Genomic DNA, 13804 nt, shown 5'->3' with positions numbered 1-13804 from the left:
GCCTGGGCTGGCATCTGTGGTGATGCCCCTGCCAAGTTCACATTAGCCACCCTGATTCTTGTCTTTGAACTGGGAGCATGGCATCTGTGGCAGTGGACCCCAAGTTCACGTTCGCAGCCCTGGTCCCACTTTGAACTCAGACCATATCCTGTTGCCTTTTCTGTCTCCACATTTCCTGTGAACAGTTGCTCAAAGTGACACGTTAGGGCCCCAGCACTGAACTCCACCTCCAGCCCGAGCCAGTTCTCAGCCTGTTTCCCTGCAACCACACGTAATAGACCAGTTTAAGGTTGGAAAGCCTAAGTCACCTATTACTTACAAGTCCCCATGGTCAGAATATCATTCAGTCCTAGAAAAGAGACTTCAGTAACAAGAGGGTGAAAGTAAAGATCGCCATGAAACATTAGACGCAGAAAGAGCACAGCACGGCCTTACTCCCGCATGGCATCTAAAGAAACAAACGCACAACTCCTGCATGCATGTGCAAACAAAGTAGAGGGGCTGGAGATGGCTCAGTGGTTCATCCCAGAAAGGAAAGGTGGGTTCAACATCTGTAAATCAGTAAGTGCAATATATCATATAGACAAACTCAAGGACAGAAACTACATCATTATTTCAAGTGGTACTGAAAGGCATTTGCCCCAAGTTAACGTGCCCATATGATAGAAGTTCTAGAGACGTTAAGAATAGATGAAACAAACCTCAAAATAATAAAGGCTATGCACAATAAACCTGTAGCCAACGTTATTAAATGGAGGCAAACCGAGAGCATTTCCTCTAAAATCAGGAACAAAGCAAAGATGTCGACTCTCCCCTCTCTTGTTTGACATGGTACTCAAATCTTAGCTGCAGTGATGAGACGTGAGAATGACATAACAGGATGCCAATAGGAAAGGAAGAAGTTAAACAATTCCTATTTGCAAATGGCGTCACTCTTCACATAGAAGACCTGTTGAATCCACTGGAAAACTTACGGGCCTGATAAATGCTACAGTTGCAGAATACAAAATAAATATTTTCTTTAGAGCTGAGTAGTATATATGTTTGTCTTACGGTTTCTGTTGCTGTGAAGAGACATCGTGACCACAGAAGGTCTTTAAAAGAAAAGTATTTAATTGGGGCTGGCTTACAGATTCAGAGTTTTAGTCCATTGTCAGCATGGTGGGGAGTGTGGTGGCACACAGGCAGATACGGTGCTGGAGAAGGAGCTGAGAGTTCTACATCCAGATCGGCAGGCGATGGACAACTAGGTTGATTCAATTTTATGCAACAGTGAGGAAAGCAGCAATAAGTACAGTGTGGAAGAATCTCTATAGTTTGGTATAGCTAGGAATTGCCTAGGAGTGAAATAGGAGGTCACATGGTAATTTTATTTTTAATTTTTTTGAGAAATCTTCAAACTGAGTTTCACAGTGACTATTAACTTACACTCCTCGCAGTTCTTTTTTTAATATTTATTTATTATGTATACAATATTCTGTCTGTGTGTATGCCTGCAGGCCAGAAGAGGGCACCAGACCTCATTACAGATGGTTGTGAGCCACCATGTGGTTGCTGGGAATTGAACTCAGGACCTTTGGAAGAGCAGGCAATGCTCTTAACCTCTGAGCCATCTCTCCAGCCCAGAGGAGCAGTTCTTCACTACCCTTTCCAGCTTTTCTTGTTAGTTTACTTGAGGATAGCAATTCTGACTGGGGTGAGGTAGGTTTACTTTGCATTTCCCTGACGTCAAACGATACTGAACATTTTTTGGAATAGCTATTGGTCTTCTCTCCCTCCCTCCCTTCCATTTTTGAAAACTGTGTATTCAACGTATTGGCCCATTTATTGATTGGCAGTTTTATTTCCGGGGCATTTAACGTCTGTAATTCTTTGTAAGTTCTCTACTGGCCCCTTTCTGCAGTGTGGCGCGTTGGTTTTCCCTAATTCTGAGGGTGGTGAGTTAACTCTGCTGATTGTTTCCTTTGCTGTACAGAAGCTTTACTGTTATGCACCCCATCTGTTGCTGCTTGGGGTGACTCCCGTGCTGTCGGTGTTCTATTTCAAAAGCTCTTGCTGACCCCAATACCAGGAAGGGTGTCCCCTGGGTTTCCTTCTGAAAAACACATGGTCTCTCTCCATGAGGAATCTAGCCAATGATATATGTATATCTTTAAACAAATGTGGGTGTGGGATGCCTTTGAGGAAAGACAAGAAGGCTAACTATACGGAAGGACTGGGGTGGAGGTAATGCGCACGAGTTACAAAAAAGAAGGGATGCAAAGCTACTTGTTCTTCTAGTTCTAACTCTGACATCTATTTTTCCATTTGGTTGGTGACTAAGAACATAAAATACGTGTGATATCGAAAGCTCCGCTTCTTTATTCAAATGCCTGTTCTAACTGGATAGACGTTCATGGAGTTGTACAGGCGTTGTATGATGTTTTAGGGGGATTTCACAAGTTATTTTTTAATAATAGAGCTTATAAATTTTTATAAATAAATGGGGTGTTTTAAAAATGAAAGGCAGAGCAAACAATTGGTGACAAGTGCAGGTGGCAGCAGGGCCACCATGTTCTCCCTCTGCTGTGGCCCTGGAAGCCCCAGTGCACACAGCACAGATGGAATTCCGCAGACTAAAACATGCTTATCACAGAATCCTGGGCTCTGCCTTAATCTCTCCTTCCCATGTCTCTGTCTCAGGAAATGTCCAGACTCATGGAGGCTCGGAGCCCAGATTCCTCCTGATGCCCTCCCTTCCCACATTCTCTAGGCAACCAACCAGGAAGTCACCAAGGCTCCTTCCAAACCATTTGCTGTCTCTCCAAGGCTACATCTTTGTACTTCCGCAAAGATCACGGCTTGTCTTAACCCTCTTCCAGCCTCCTGCTTGAAACTGTCACCTTCCTAGATCCAGCTCATCAAATCACATCCACATCGTCCCACCACATCACCCCCTTGCATCAAAATTCCTTCAGAGTATCTCTGAAATGATGCGCGCAAGCCCTGACACCAGAACCTGTGAATAACCTGAGTGGTGTCTCTGAAGATGTAACTAAGTCGCAGACCTAAGGATGAAGATTCTCCAGGTAGCCTTAGAACTAATAGGGAGACTTGACGCATCAACACAAGGATGGGCTATGTGGAGACGGAAGCTGAGGCGAGTGCTGGGCTCCTGGGCAAGGGCAGATGGAACTGGCAAAGTCAGCAGAGGCTGGGTGAGGTGTGGAACAGGATCCTTCTTCCAAAGCACCTGCAAGCATCCTATCCTGCCAACACCGTAATCTGGTAAGTCTGGCTTCTAGAACTAGCGGGGAGGGGGGCTTACTTCGTTTCAGCCAACCAAGTTTGTGATATGTTTTTCTAGTAGCCCCCAAGGAAAGGAATACAAGCAACTTCCCATTGTGCTTACACTAAAAGCCATGTTACTTTACAAGGTGCAACCTTGCCCAGTTCCTGCCTTGTCTTGGACCCCATCTCCTCCACCATCCACCCTTACCACTTAAGGCTTCGTTGGGCTTCCTGTCTAACACAGCAAGTTTTCCTCTTCCACAGAAACACATGTTTGGGTTGAGAAATTTTCTCTAGATCACAACTACACACTACATGACTGGTCCGTCCTTCCTTCCTTCCTTCCTTCCTTTCTTCCTTCCTCCCTCCCTCCCTTCCTTCCTTCTTTCTTTCCTCGCTTGTTTTCTGGATAGACATTTTCTATTCTCTTGGTGATGCGATTAAAATGGCCAGGTAATCACCTTCCCAGCCTCCTTTGCAGTTTGACATTGACTTCTTGAGCAAGGTGTTTCCAGCAGATAATAAAATAATAATAATAATAATAATAATAATTAATAATGGAAAATAAAAATAAAAATAAAAAATTATTGCATAATGAAACAGCCAATATGTTGAATCCTTCGAATCCTTCTGGAGATGGTGGTGGCCACAGCAGCAAACAGGTCTAGTTCCCAGGGACAGGTGAGGGAGGACAGTTAGCATAGTGCCTGGTGGCTACTGCTCAGCATGACTAGGGTCAGTCGAGTCTGAAACACCATCCACCAGGCCTCCGTTCCTATCCCCAGGAAAATCTGTGACCTTTCCTAGGAAACTACAGAAGGCCCTTCTGCTCCTGTTACTGAACACTAGGGTTTTCTATCTCAGACTTGCTGATGACAGTGACCCCTGCCTTGTCCTGACTCTGCAGCCCGCCGGCTAAGCACACACACTGGCTTCTCCCTGGCCCTGAGCCCATCGTCTAACTTTTTTAGCTTCTTCCTAAGCAGAACGTCCCCTGACGCTGGCATAAAGATCAATGGCTGTATACCAACACAGACAGATTACTTCCGAGAGTGACGCTGCGGGACCTGCTAGGGCCATCCTGCAATGCTAGATACTCAAGAGGAGCTGTCTCTCTGGTCCATTCCCTGAGCAATACAGCCTGGGCAGTCAGGGGTTTTAAATGCTTTCTAGGTTTTACCTTTAATTTTCAGACTGATGAAGTTTAAAATTAAATGTCTATTTAAGCCCCAAATTACAGAAAGACGACACCATTTTCACAGACTCTCCAATGCTAATTTTCCATATAGCTTCATTATTCTATTCACAAATATTCCCATGTCCCATGAATTAAGTCGCTTTCAACTGCCACAATTTTCCTTTTGGAAGGAATAGGATGATAATGTCATTATGCCAAAAGGCCAGTAGGTGGCAGTTCACAGACTCACGAGAATACAGAGTGCAACGCAAGTCTTCAAAAGCTTTTTCAAAGAAAAATACGGTTTAAAAGGGCTAAGGGGAGATAATGAAAACATTTTCTAGTTGTCTCAAGACTATTTTGTAAGTTAAAATAAAATGGATATTTAATTCAGCTTTTCCACACTTAGAATTCTTACTGTTGAAGGAAATATGTATTTAGGTAGGTACAGCTTTCTCGGAAAGCAAGAATAATTAAAAATTGACCCACAGTGCTAAAGATGAGACAGTGACTTATCTGTCATTGCCTGTCATTGCTGTCGATGTCATTGTTGTCAATGGTGGTGAGGGAGGGTCCCAAATGTGCCCCAGAGAAAACATTGGGCGGCGTCTGGACCAGTGTTTGATGTCACAGCAGGAGGGGATGGATGATTGTTGGGGGGGGAGGGGGTAAATGTCAAAGGTATGATGTCTAAATGCCCTGCCTCACACATCACTACTAACGTTAAGAGGCCTGACAGACAGCCATGCACCCACCAGGACTTTTTATCAGAGGGGAAAAAAAGGGAAAACAAACCCACATCTAAAAACTATGGAAGAATCCTCCACACAATTCATGATAAAAGTCCAAAAGAATCTTCCATACAATTCATGATACACAGTGTTCATGCAAACACAGGTCTTGTTCCAGAGGGAACGGGAGAGCACTTCTCCCAAACCAAACATCAGTGCTCATAGCTCAGGACCACAGCCTCGGGGAACTTGAAAATATATGCTCCACTTCAGAGAGATTCCGTGAAGTTTTAGGATCATAGAACGAAGAAAAAAACCCAAATCAACACATTGACAAGACACGTCGATGGGGTCAGTAAGCGGCCAGGTACAGCAGAAGCAGTGCGGGGTGAAGCCTGTTCTGGAGGTTTCTTAGGCTAACTCATAATGCTTAGATTTAGAGGTGGTAGAAGTCCATAGTCAGATAATAACACATTTCAAAAGTTTTAACTAACAGTCACAAAACTAGAAGAGACATGGATTAGCAACAAAGAGCCAGCCCAAGGTGCTGCTAACTCTCATACGCGGCTGTCTCTACTGACTAACTCCGTGGTGAGGTTAGGCCAGTCAGTCTTTAATACAGACGCGGTTTCTTTAGGGACTTCAGTCACTTTGTCATTAAAAGAGATGGAAGGGGCCTGGCAAAGATGGCTCAAAGGTGAAGGCGCTTGCTGCTGGGTGCTAGAAGCCTCATGGCCTGAGTTCTATCCCTGGAACTAAGAACTAAAAGCAGAATGAGGATTGCAGAAATGACTCACAAAGGCTGGGCTCGAGACCAGACGTGAAGGTGGGGTGAAGAGAACCAACTGTTCTCTGCCTACACTCACATATATCACTCTCACACACATCACACACACACACACACACACACAACCTTCCCATTCACTCTCACACACATCACACACATATATCACTCTCACACACACACACACACACACACAACCTTCCCATTCACACACATCACACACACACACACAACCTTCCCATTCACACACATCATACATCACACACACACACACAACCTTCCCATTCACACACATCATACACACACACAACCTTCCCATTCACACACATCATACACATATATCACTCTCCACACACATCACACACATATATCACTCTCACACACATCACACACACAACCTTCCCATTCACACACACACAAAACCTTCCCATTCACACACATCACACACACACACAACCTTCCCATTTACACACATCACACACACACACACACAACCTTCCCATTCACACACATCATACACACATATCACTCTCACACACACAACCTTCCCATTCACACACATCATACACATATATCACTCTCACACACATCACACACACACACACAACCTTCCCATTCACACACATCACACACATATATCACTCTCACACACACACAACCTTCCCATTCACACACATCACACACATATATCACTCTCACACACATCACACACACACACAAACCTTCCCATTCACACACATCATACACATATATCACTCTCACACACATCACACACACACACACACAACCTTCCCATTCACACACATCATACACATATATCACTCTCACACACACATTATGCACACACATCACACACACACAACCTTCCCATTCACACACATCATACACATATATCATTCTCACACACTCACACACACACACACAACCTTCCCATTCACACACATCATACACACATAACACACATCATTCACACACACATTATGCACACATCATACACACATAACACACATCATTCACACACACATTATGCACACATATTACACACACACTAATAATTGTTATAACAATTATTTTAATTAAAAAAGAAAAGGAATAAAACAGAAATAAACTTATAAAATATTCTTTGAATCGTATTGTGCATAGGATAGAGGCCATATTTTTAAAAAGATACATACATACCTAAGGGTATAAGTTGCTTATCTTTGAATGGTGAAAATATGTGTTTTCCTTAAGCATTTTGCTTATTGTTAATTCATACTTTTCATTCAATAGTAACCTTACACATTAACATAGAAATTTGGGCAGCACTCTACACACAAATTTTCAAGAGGAAAAACACAGCAAGAAGTTTGAAATGAAAACCAACAAAATTGAGCCAGGCGGTGGTGGCACACACCTTTAATCCCAGCACTTGGGACACAGAGGCAGGCGGATCTCTGTGAGTTCGAGGCCAGCCTGGTCTACAGAGTGAGTTACAGGACAGGTTCCAAAGGCTCCAAAGCTACACAGAGGAGAAAAACCAAAGAAGGAAGGAAAGAAGGAAGGAAGGAAGAAAGGGAGGGAGGGAGGGAGGGAGGGAGGAAGGAAGGGAGGAAGGAAGGAAGGAAGGAAAAAAAAGAAAAGAAAATTTTAAATAGCAGTTTTTACTGAACATCTCCCCAGAGTATGCCGCCCCACCCTGTCCCTGGCAACCCCTTTCCCTCTTAGCCTCTATGAGTTAGACTTTCTGGTTGCCACGTGTAATAAGGAGCTGTGGGCTGCGTTCCCGCTGCCCGGCTCCCGGCCTCCTGGCTCCCGCACAGCTAGCTTAAAACCTGAAATAACGACACACAAACTGTATTCATTTAAACACTGCCTGGCCCATTACTTTCAGCCTCTTACTCACATCTTGATTAACCCATATCTAATAATCTGTGTAGCACCACGAAGTGGTGCCTTACCAGAAAGATTCCAGCGTACGTCCATCTTGGGCCGGAGCTTCATGGCATCTGTTTCCCTGAGGAGAGGCGGTCTGACTAACTTCCCAGCATTCTGTTCTGTCCACCCACCTAAGGGCCGGCCTATCAAATGAGCCAGGCAGTTTCTTTATTAACCAATGAAATCAACTCAAACAGAAGACCCTCCCACATCAGCCTCCGTATCATTGAGGGCACGCACTTTTTGTCTTCCTTTCTCCACTGAGTCTATGCCAACAGCCTCACTGATATGCGTCAGCATTGGTTTCTGAAGGGCAGGCGATACTCCACTGTGTATATGCATCCTTCTCATTAGTTGCTCATCTATTGCCAGACCCTTAGGCTGTCTCCACACCTCGGTTATGGTAAATAGCACAGCCGCAGATATGAGACGGTGTCTCTTTGAGATACTGACTTTAACACTCCTTCTTTTTATTTAAGGACCTGTGTCTGTTAGTGTATGCCATTTGTGCACGGGTACCCAGAGACCCGAAGAGGGCAAGGGATCCATTGGTGCTTGAAGTCACAGGCATCAAGAGACTTCCAAACCTGAATCCTCCTGAAGGGCAACCAGAGCTCTTACCAGCTGAGCCATCTCCCCAGCCCTGAGATACTGATTTAACAGCTAACCAAGGGTGGGGTTTCTGGAACATATGGTGGTTCTATTGATTTATTTATTCAGTGTGGTGATGGGGGTTACCCAGCATTCACGCAGGCTGTGTGGGTGCTCTGTAGTCAGGTTACTTCCTTGGCCATAATTACGATTTTTAAAGAACCCCCTTTGCTTTCTGTTTCAAAACTTTTTTAAAGATTTGTGTAATTTATGTATTGGAGTGTTTTGCCTGCATAAACGCATGTGTATCATAATGTGCCTGATGTCCAAGGGAGTCCTTGGGCAAGCTAGCAGGGGCTCCACGGCTGAGCTACATCCCCAGCCCTTGGTTTGCTTTTTTTTTTTCTTTTTTTCTTTTCTTTTTAAAATATTTTTTTGGAGACAGGATTTCTGTGTAAAAGTCCTTAATGTCGTGGCATCCTCTTTGTAGACCAGCCTAGTCTCAAGCTCACAGATATCCGCCTGCCTCTGACTCCCAAGTACATGGATTAAAGGCATGCAGCCAGCCCTTAGTTTTTTGAAATGGGTTCTTAATATGTAGCCTAGGCTGGTCTTGAATCTCCTGCCTATGGTTCCCCAGAACTGGGTTTACAGACCAATGCTACTGAGACCATCTTAAAATCCATCTTCTTGGAGACTGGAGAGATGGCTTGGGGGTTAAGAGCACTGATTGCTCTTCCAGGGGTCCCAGGTTTAAATTCCCAGCACCCACATGGCAGCTCATAAATGTCTATAATGCCTGTCCTAGGAGATCTGAAATCCTCAGAGGTCCCAGGTTCAACTCCCAGCACCTACATGGCAGTTCATAACTGTCGATAACTTCTGTTCTAGGGGATCTGACACCCTCATACAGACATACATGCAGGCAAAATACCAATGTACCAAAAAATTACAAATAAACAAATTTTAAAATTTTAAAAAGCTAAGAAAAATTCTTTTCTTATTGTTCAAGAAGTTAACATGCTCACCATTCCTCAAGTGTTTATGAAGTAAGGAAAGTCTAAGATTTGGTTTTGAAAATAATTCTAGCTCAAAGTGGTGGCGTGCCCCTGTAATCCTTTGCACTGGGTAGGAGGATTTAAAGTTTGAGGCCAGCCTGGGCTACTAAAATATTTCTAATTGTACTTCTCAAGCACTCCATTGAGTTCCTGGACAACCCTGAAGCACGGCTGGCCAGGCTTCTGAAGATGCAACTCCTCTTGATACTAGTACCAATCACAGCTCAGGACACTGGGCGAGTATGCATTTGTCTATTTGCTGAAGATAGCGCTATAATACGTTCGTGGAGGTCACAGGTACTAAGGTAAGAAAGCAGGTTTTGGCTGGGGTGGTGGCCAATGCCTTTAATCCCAGCACTCTGGAGGCAGAGGTGGGGAGATATCTAGAAATTCCAGGTCAGCCAAGACTACTTAGTAAGACTAAGTAAAAAAAAAAAAAAAAAAAGAAATATACTAGGAGTTTTTTTGCAGTCAATGGGTTATATTTAAAAACAATTGATCTTGAAAAAAAAAATCTAGTTTAACACTTATCTTAATTGTTCAATGCAAAACAACATGTACGTTGCGAACCAGAAAGCCGGTTCCTAGCTAGGTTGAGTATCACCCAGCAAGGGAGCCAGTGCCGGTCCTAAGATGTAGTTCTCTCACAAAGATCAGAAGAGAAAGTCTTTAAATGGAGTTCTGATTGGAAGAGAGCAGTGCTCAGACCCTCACCAGTCTGGCAGGTCTGAGCAAATAACTTTGTTATTTTCTCCTGTCCTGTCCTAAACCCACCTCCGTGTTTATAGTCCAGTTGACCAAATCCTTACCCTTGACGGGGAGGGAGTTTGGAGGGGGAGGTCAACCTGCACCCTCCCCTGCTTCCCAGGGCGTTTGACCTGGCTTGGCTTTCCTTCTGCTGTGTTTGGACACGGGTTTTATTATGAACAAATGCTTCGTCCTGAGGAGTCCTCGGAGGTCTTAGTCAGTACACATTGCGTCATCGCGACCTAGAGGAGAGGATGTGTTAAAACTGGGCACCCAGGTCCCAGGCCGGGCTGCAGGTACCTGCGCTGTGACCCCACAGAGCCCTGGGGTTGGACTTCGCCTTCTCTTAGTTGAAGGTGTGGACGCTAAACTCGGGTCTTTCCTAGCCGATATAGACATTTCCTATGTTCTGGGAAGTCCAAAGCGGAGATGTCACAAAAGGACATTTCGGCTCTGAAAAACAGTTTTCGAATAATTTTTTTAAAATGTAATTTGGGTTATTAATAGGGGGGTGGGAGTGGATGCCACAGCTCTCGATCGGAAGTCAGACGACAACTTTCCGGAATCCAGTCTCTCCTTCCACCGAGGACTCACAGGACCGAACTCAGGGTGTCGGGCTCGTGGCTTAGGTGCTTTTTCCTGCTGAGCCCCGGATTCTAGCTCCAGCACCGAAAGTAAATAAATTTAAACGCCGGGCTCGTCGGATAGCTCTCCCCCAAGGCGCGTGCCACTTAAACCCAGGAAAGCGGATCACTTGCCAGGACAAATCGCGTGGATTGGGTGTGCACGGGAAGGGTATTTCGCTCTTAAAGACCACAAGGGTCAGCGTCCTGCAAGGGACAGGACGTTCACCGGGTTCCAGCCTCCCGCGTCCTCCGGATCAGGGCAGTGACTCCGCCGAGCCGGCAGGGGACGCGCGCGCGACCTCCCTTTTTTTTTTTTTTCCCGCCAACCCGCGAGCGCCGCAGGCCCGGCCTCCCGCCGCCGCCCCTTGGCGGGCAGGGCGCTTCCCGTTCCGGGGCGCGAGGGACCCGGATGCGAGCGTGTGTATATAAGCGCCCGCCGGCCCTCCCGCCCTCCTTTCTGAGGCGTGGTGGTGTGCGCCGCGGAGCTCCGCACGGCCTGCTCCCGTCCTGACTCACCGCTGTTCGCTCCCCGCCGAGGAACAAGTCGGTCAGGAAGCCCGCACCGCAGCCATGGTGAGGCGGGGGACGGCGCCGCGCGGCCCGGGGCGTCTGCGGGGCTCGCGTTTCCGGGCGCCGGCGAACCGAGGGTTTCCCGCCGCGGCGACGGCCCCGGTGGCGTCGGCGTCTCGGGAGCGGGCCGCCATTGACGGGTCGCTGTTTGTTTTCCCGCCGGGGTGGTAACAGGCTTTCAAAGACACCGGGAAGACGCCCGTGGAGCCCGAGGTGGCGATCCACCGCATAAGGATCACGCTCACCAGCCGCAACGTGAAGTCGCTGGAGAAGGGTCAGTGTGGCGGGGTCGGGGCTCGCCCCTCGGGCGCTTTCCTCAGCTGCGGGGCGGTCGGCGATGAGGAGACCCAAATGGTTGAATGGCTGTGATAGTGTTTACGCTATTCTGAGCCGACGGGCCAGCTTCCCGGGGGCGACTGGGGAGGGTTGAGTTAACCGAAATGAAAGAGCGTCTGTCTCTTGGCCCTTCAGTGTGTGCCGACCTGATCAGAGGCGCCAAGGAGAAGAACCTGAAAGTGAAGGGCCCGGTGCGCATGCCCACCAAGGTAAGTGCCAGAATCTTCCGGTGGTCTGAAACGGTGCGCTTGGTGTCTCGGGGTTTGGTTGCCCGGGGGATACTTAGAGACACAGACGGAAATGAGTTTGTACAGTTTAGCAAGCACCTAATGGTGCTGCCTGGCTTATGCCTTACTTAAAGCAGCCAACTCCAAAGGCGCCGCTGGCTGACGGAAGTTGCTGGGACCTGACACACCTGATGGTGGGTGGAGAAAATGGTTCGTGGGTACACTTGAGTTTGTTTCGTTGCAGACCCTGAGGATCACTACGAGAAAGACACCTTGTGGTGAAGGCTCCAAGACGTGGGATCGTTTCCAAATGAGAATCCACAAGCGCCTCATTGACTTGCACAGCCCCTCCGAGATAGTTAAACAGATTACGTCCATCAGTATTGAGCCGGGCGTGGAGGTTGAAGTCACCATTGCAGATGCCTAAGTCAACTGTTTTAATAAATTGACTTGATCGGTTAGAATTTGTTGACTTTTTTTTTGAAACAGTTTTTTTTTTTTAAATTTATTGCATGTTTAAGTGTCTCGGGTGTCTGGTGCAAGCAGAGATTAGAAGAGGGTGTGAGATTGCCTGGAACTGTAGTTGCAGGCGATTTTGAGCCACTGCATAGGTGCTGGGAACTGAACCTGAGTCCTTAGCAAGAGAATGTGTTCTTTTAACTGCTAAGCCGTGCAGTGGTGAACCATTTAGAGGTGTGTAAGAAATGGGTCAGGTGAAAAGGAACAGCTTTTCTAGAGGCACTAGGCCAATTTAAAGGATAAATTAAGTTGATACCAGACAACAGACTGATTATGTGACCCTTAAGTGGTCAGCACCCGGGGTCGTGCTTAGTCACAGTGCCTTCCCAATTATAAGCATAAGCCCCTAGTGTAGCTTGCTTTGACTCTATAGAAAGTTACTGAGGTGTCCAGAGACTGTACTAAGGAAAATCTAGACCCAAGCTGCTGGTGGTGTCTGCTCTTACAGTTACATTGTGAAGTGCGGGGTGGCAGGGTCTGTCAAAGTAGAGCACTGAAGGTACAGCATAGTCATCCAGCTTGGGTTTTGTGACTTGGACCTAAGTGTGCATATTCCATTTTAACGCACAAGGTCGTAATTTTGAAAAAAGCATCCTAGAGCTTAACCAGGAAGACTTTTTCGCAGTAGGTCTTATAGTGAAATTAGCTGTGTAAGTGCTGGGGAGGTTCAGTGTTGGGAAACAGTGTCCCACCACTTAACTAGTGTCAAGAGTGATCTATTAAGGTGTGTAATGATAATTATCCAGTGGATAGCCAGATGAAGACTTAATTTTTTAGAAACAGTTTCTAGAAGTGAATATTTTGCAAATTATGACATTTGGATTGCCATTTAGTCACTTAATAGGGTTAGTCAGAGAATACATTGACTGGAAATGGGCCTGGGTTTTCCTTCTGACCAGTTAAATTTACTGGCTTCTCTCAATCACATAGTCAAAGGCCCACTTGCCTGGGAATGGTTCCCACAGTGGGCTAGACCTGTATCAATTAAAATGCCCAGCAGGCTAATTGGTGAAGGAAGGCAGGTCCTTCATACCAGGTGTGTTAAATGGACAACCAAGGCTGTATGTCAGTCACTACTGAGTCTCCCTAGACAGGCATATTACTCAGCATCCTGAGTAAACCGAAAGGTTAAATTCTATGAAGATGGATCATTATGGCCAAAGACCATTTTGTGAGTGAAGATGCAGCTTCACCCACATTGTTTTCATTTAGTAGTAGGTAATGAGCATGGATCAAAAACATGCTTTCAAA

At 46.1% G+C, this 13804-nt stretch overlaps 1 protein-coding gene and 1 non-coding gene across 2 annotated transcripts; both read left to right on the top strand.

The window, feature by feature from the left end:
- Nucleotides 1–11319: 11319 nt before the first annotated feature.
- On the top strand, nucleotides 11320–12498 carry Rps20 (ribosomal protein S20). Its single transcript, XM_038347841.1, has 4 exons — nucleotides 11320–11474; nucleotides 11646–11745; nucleotides 11943–12016; nucleotides 12279–12498. Exons 1-4 carry the CDS (start codon nucleotides 11472–11474, stop codon nucleotides 12459–12461), a joined length of 360 nt encoding a protein of 119 aa, XP_038203769.1. The 5' UTR covers nucleotides 11320–11471; the 3' UTR covers nucleotides 12462–12498.
- Nucleotides 11804–11867, top strand: LOC119826950. The gene has a single exon (XR_005287513.1). It is a non-coding gene; the product is annotated as a small nucleolar RNA U54 (small nucleolar RNA).
- Nucleotides 12499–13804: the final 1306 nt, after the last annotated feature.

This window comes from Arvicola amphibius, chromosome 11 (assembly GCF_903992535.2).
Source record: "Arvicola amphibius chromosome 11, mArvAmp1.2, whole genome shotgun sequence".
Classification (NCBI taxonomy): Eukaryota; Metazoa; Chordata; class Mammalia; order Rodentia; family Cricetidae; genus Arvicola; species Arvicola amphibius.
The sequence above is the reverse complement of the archived record's forward strand: the minus strand, read 5'-3'. Positions and strand labels throughout refer to the sequence as shown.

Excerpts from the sequence above, each read along its gene's own strand:
- Rps20 (XM_038347841.1), top strand. Across the intron at positions 11,746-11,942 it reads CGTGAAGTCGCTGGAGAAGG|TGTGTGCCGACCTGATCAGA; the intron begins GTCAGTGTGGCG and ends TTGGCCCTTCAG. Across the intron at positions 12,017-12,278 it reads CGGTGCGCATGCCCACCAAG|ACCCTGAGGATCACTACGAG; the intron begins GTAAGTGCCAGA and ends GTTTCGTTGCAG.